Below are 5,258 nucleotides of genomic sequence, written 5' to 3' on the forward strand. Positions count from 1 at the left end.
GATACAGATAAATAGGACTGTCCTTATAAATTGAGTGAAAACGTAAAGCTATTATTAAAAATGTTAAATAAGGAATCGATAAATAAAATTAAAAGAGGTTGCAGATAAGACTGAAGCCATGACTTTGTGAAAAATCAAATTTGCTTAGTAATGGAGAAAAATTTCCAAGAAAAATACTATAACGCTTTCCACATCCTAACAGATGAAGTTTGTTGAAAATTGAAGCAGACTAGTAGTGCTGAATTTAGTTAGAAGATGAAAGTTTAAATCTGAGCTGAAATATTTCAAAATAAATCTGAAGGATGCTGAATAAACAAGTATAGGCTTTTCATGCAAACAAGGAATTCATGAAATTCGCAAGTGGCGCAACAGAGATTTCACTAAATGGAGCCCTCCACAGCATGAAGGATTGGGCAAAATTCTTGAGCTTTGATTATTGTACCTTTATAAAAATTATCAATCGTACGTTTACAAAAAATAAATAACAACAAGAAGAATTTAGGAAATTTAATAAATTAACGAAAGAGTGAACATTTAAATTTCGAATGCTTTCGAACAAATACTGATTAATATTGAAATTACGTGCCTACTGGCCACCAAATATTTTAAAAATAGCAGTAGTTTAATTAAATAGAAATTGGCTGAGCATAGGTGACTAAGTAATAGAAGTCCAGAAATTTTCACATTTTAACACAGCTTTCTAACTTTAACTCGTTCTAAAGTACATTTATTTTAGTTCTAATTGCAATTGCAAGGGTTTTTAGAAATTAAGCATAATGTGATACCAACATAAACTTTAATCAAAAGATGATTGGGAAAACCTGTTTCAAGGGAACCATGACATAGGCCGACACAAAACCACTAAAGGAACGTTTAGATAACGTAGATAAAGTTTAGATAAAATTTAGGACGTATAGATAACGTAAATAAAATTCATTTGTCTCTGCTAGAATAACATTTGATTTAAAAAATATCTACGGACACATAGTAAAAGAAGGGTTTGGAAAATCTAGCAGAGTTTTTTGGATTTTTCAAAATTGACATTTTAGAAAGAAAAAAAGAGAGATTTTAAAAGAGATTTTTAAAAAAGGGAAAAAAAAGGTTGAAAATGAGGTGATCTTAAGATAAAGAGAGAAGATTTTAAGATGTCGATAATATTTCTAATATAAGTAGTAACTTTGAACATGATTTTCAAAAGTCTTAGGAGAGAATATCTTTTGAATGAGAGATTTGATTGGTTTGTCACTATTTGTATTTGTAAAGATTTAAAAGAATATACTTTTGTTAAACATTTAAGAATATTAAATATTATAAAATACGAGAAAAGCCATTTGTAAGTAGTTAAATGTATTTTTGATTTGATTCGTACGAAGTCATAAAAACACAGGAATATTAATAAAATTAACCCTAATTATGCTGCCATGAGCCTCAATTACATTATCTTTTAAAAAGAAAAAAATAATTTTATATAATAAAATTTATTTTTATTATATAAAACTATTTTTTTCTTTTTAAAAGATAAATTTAATTGTCTGCAAAAAAGTGTGGATGGTGGCCGCAATGAAACATTATATAATAATTTATTTAATTAATTTTGTCACTTAAACTATAGTTAGTACATGCTTAGATTTTTTTAAAATATTAACTTGTAAGGAAAAAATCTTTATTCCATCATTTGTGTTTAATTGGTTATTTATTTTTATTTTTTGCGCGTCTTTTTTTAACACACAAAAAAAAATTTACGCATTTTTTTTTTTTATTCCGCATTTAAATTTTTTAGTATAAAAATTCCCCAAAGAATTATAATGATCAAGAAATGTATAACTAATCATTAAAACACCAAAATATTATCCATAGCAATTAAATCGTAGAACAGAATGTTTTTTGTCCTCCTCGCTCGTTGGTGGCGATCTATTGTGCGGTTTCGAAGAAAAGTAGTTTAAAGTATTTTTCATCTTTTACTTCTTTAAAAGTAAATTTTACAAAAAATTTTCTACAGTTTTACAAGTCTAAGTTTACAAATTTAAACGCAAACTGCTTGAGACTTTCTTCTCTGTGTGTAAAAGGTCGCCATGCTGATCTCAAATCAGGAAATACAGACATGGTTCTTGTAGTGACTAAAAACACAACGATAAAAACATTCAGAGGTTTTTTGACTTCTTGCAGACAATAAGTAAACCAACACTCTGTACGATTCTTAAACGTTAGGTTACTCCATCTTCCCACTGACATATTGGCCATGCCTTTCGGTGAGCCCGGAATTTATTTTGTTACCCAAGTTCCGTACAAAAACAGACAGAATATTCTCGCTTTACAAAGTACTTGTTTTTCTATATTTTTTGCTGAGAATATTCACCAGAAATGTTCGAAAAACATTCGATAAAACTAAAGTCATTTATGAATTCAACAACTTTAAGATACACAAGCGATTTTTTATGGCTACTTTAACTTATTGAGCGAAATAGAATTTCTAACAACATTTCGAGTTGAATTAAATTAGTAGTCTTAAAAATAGAACTATAATTCAACTTAAAATCACAATAATAAACGCTATTTTCCCCAAAAGTCTGTAAAAACTATTTATAATTTCATTCTATTTAAAATAGTTTTAGAAAGATTATTTAAAGTTATTAAAAATAAGAAAACTATTTCCATCAGGTATAACAATATTTTTTTAAAGTTTTTTTCGATTACAGAAGATCAAATAAAAGATCTTTTACATTGATACTTTATTTTTGGATTGCAGCATAAGCTTTTCTGTTAAGGATTTTTTGTTAGTAAGCCTTTGCCACCATGATTTCTGATTTTGAATAGCTGTTTGGGTATCTAAATGATCAAATGATTAAATAATTAGTAAAAAATATTTTAAAATATGATTAAAGTACAATGGTGAGTTATCCAACAAAACAAACTGCACAATTTATCAATTGATTTCTCATTTTTGCATTAAAATTATTAAATTCAATAGCTACATAAATCAATGAGTGGAAAAAAAAAATTTCTAATTTATATTTAAGTTTTTGAAGAAAATTATTTTCAAATCATATAATTAGGAAAGTACAAGAATACATGCTTTATGCTTGATTTGATAACAAAGATAAAGACTTAAGTTAAATTAATGTTTACATATGATAAGAAATTACCATTTGAAAGAGCCTCTTGACATTTAGAGACTTCTAGTCCGGTATAGTTTATTTGATTGGCACGAGGGAACTAAAAAATGTTGAGTTATTTTACCACTAAAAATTTTCTTGATCCTAAATATCTTTTTCTATTTACCATTGAGAATATTTTTTAAAACATAAACTTATTTGTTAAAACTCAAAACCTTTTTAGAATAGTAGTTTGAGCTAATGTTAACCAAAGCATCCAGTGTTTTTTTCATTTCCTCAACCTAAAAAAAATGTAGATACTAATTTAATAATAATTAAGTAACAATTTAATATACAGTAAAAATTTTATAAAATATTCAGTCAAAGGATCAAAATCACAAAGTCCTTCAATTAAGAGTCTCAACAAAAGCTAAAACTTTATGGGATCTTTAAGTTTCTTATCTGGAACCTATAGAAAAAAAAAAAAAAATCTGAAAGTTGGTTTTATTCTTCTTCTATAGTATCTGATATACCATATACATCACCAAGATGAATATTTTGTTAAGGTAGCATTAGCTGACATACAAATAGGATATGGCTGACTCAGAGACAATAAAAATTGCATAGTAAATTTGCTTCTTCATCAAATCTATGTCATTTGTATCCTTTTGAGTATGTTTTTAGAATTTATCGTACTTTATCATGAAGAATAGTAAGATAGTAGCATTGAAAGAGTCTTAGACATTGACTTTTATAACGTAACTTCTACAAGGTCTGGATTTTGAAAGCTTGTGAGTATAACTGTATTACTAAAAAGATCCTATCTTTACTTAGGTATATACCCTACTTATTTAGAGACTTTTTGGAGTATTTCTAAAGTGAAAAATTTATTTTGATATGAACTTAATGAGTTCAAGCTAATAATTATTAAGTAGTATGAAACTATGTACAAAAAGAAGCAACAAAACAAAGTATCAAGAGTAAATAGTAGAATCAAAGCATTTTAAAAAAATCTGTTTTTTCCCAGTCAAATCAAGCTGTCTTTACACCACAACAAATGATTTTTTTAATTAACACCATAATTTAATATACTTGAACATTGAAGACACCAAAAATAATTAAAAAGTTATTATTATGATTAATAACTTTTATTAAAAAGTTTATGGCATTAAAAATTATGAAGTAAAATGCATAAAAATGTGCTTACATACATTAAAATCTTCCTGCCTGTACTTTGTTTGATAATTGTTTCTTAGGTACTCACCAAAATCACGTCCAGTCTTTGAAGTATCGATTGGCCATTGCTCACAAACTTTTATAAACTCTTTATAAAGTCGACATAAAGATTCTTTACTTGCCATTTTTACAAGTATAAAACAAATATGTCTGTGTTTTAATTCAATTTTTTTACATACTGCCACTATAATGTTAAAATGATCTCTAAAAAGATTTTAAGAACTTGGAAATGATTATTGAAGAATCAGTTACTTTAACTAATTTACTAATAGTGTTGAAATTACCTTTTGTTTTTCATATTACATATTGTTTATTTTACTACTTATGAGTGCAAAATAAATTTTAGTGAAATTCGTGGAAAATGAAAAAGTTTTGATACATTTTACTTTTAATTTATTGAGCCAAAAGCATTCAATTTTATCTAAAATTTAACTTTTCAAACAGATTTAATTAAATAAACTTTTGGTCATAACTTCAATCAACATCTATTATTTAAAATGACTTCAAAATCTTCCATTCAATTATATCAGTGAAACGTGGCTCCCTTACTTTAAAGACTGCTGTATGGGCCTTTAAGTAAATAAATGTATTTTACCACTAGACGAAGAATGTCTGTTCAAGAAATTATTTTAAAATTGATTTGGAATTAAGTATCGGTTTTTTTTTTTTTTTTATAACCGAACAGAACCGATTATACCGAAAAACTTTTCCGGTAAAATTGATTAGTCACAGATTTTTTGTAGGTTTTATTCGAGTAAATATTGATTGATGACAAATATATAGACTGTTTTGCTAAATTTAATTTCTTTATGTGGTTGTGTTTGGCAGCAAAAATTATCAAAAGTAAATTAGAGTAACTGGATGTTGTAACATTTATAAATAAATATTTTATTGCTGTATTAAACAAATATTAATTTGGAAAAACTTTCA

General features: G+C 26.3%; 1 protein-coding gene across 2 annotated transcripts; it reads right to left on the reverse strand.

Annotated features, from left to right (window-relative positions):
* Positions 1-1,947: 1,947 nt before the first annotated feature.
* LOC149888775 (ubiquinol-cytochrome c reductase complex assembly factor 2-like) lies at positions 1,948-4,565 on the reverse strand. Of its 2 annotated transcripts, none has more exons than XM_090087484.1 (5): positions 4,304-4,565; positions 3,329-3,394; positions 3,144-3,213; positions 2,729-2,826; positions 1,948-2,117 (listed from the first exon to the last, which is right to left on the reverse strand). In XM_090087484.1, the coding sequence occupies exons 1-5, from the start codon at positions 4,451-4,453 to the stop codon at positions 2,082-2,084; spliced, it is 420 nt and encodes a 139-aa protein (XP_089943610.1). In that variant the 5' UTR covers positions 4,454-4,565; the 3' UTR covers positions 1,948-2,081. The 2 variants fall into 2 exon arrangements, with proteins under 2 accessions (XP_089943610.1, XP_089943609.1); XM_090087483.1 differs by having other exon boundaries at positions 2,721-2,826.
* Positions 4,566-5,258: the final 693 nt, after the last annotated feature.

Source organism: Hydra viridissima, unplaced genomic scaffold (genome assembly GCF_058129835.1).
Source record: "Hydra viridissima isolate aposymbiotic clone 2 unplaced genomic scaffold, HvirCarnegie_v1 scaffold_5, whole genome shotgun sequence".
Classification (NCBI taxonomy): domain Eukaryota; kingdom Metazoa; phylum Cnidaria; class Hydrozoa; order Anthoathecata; family Hydridae; genus Hydra; species Hydra viridissima.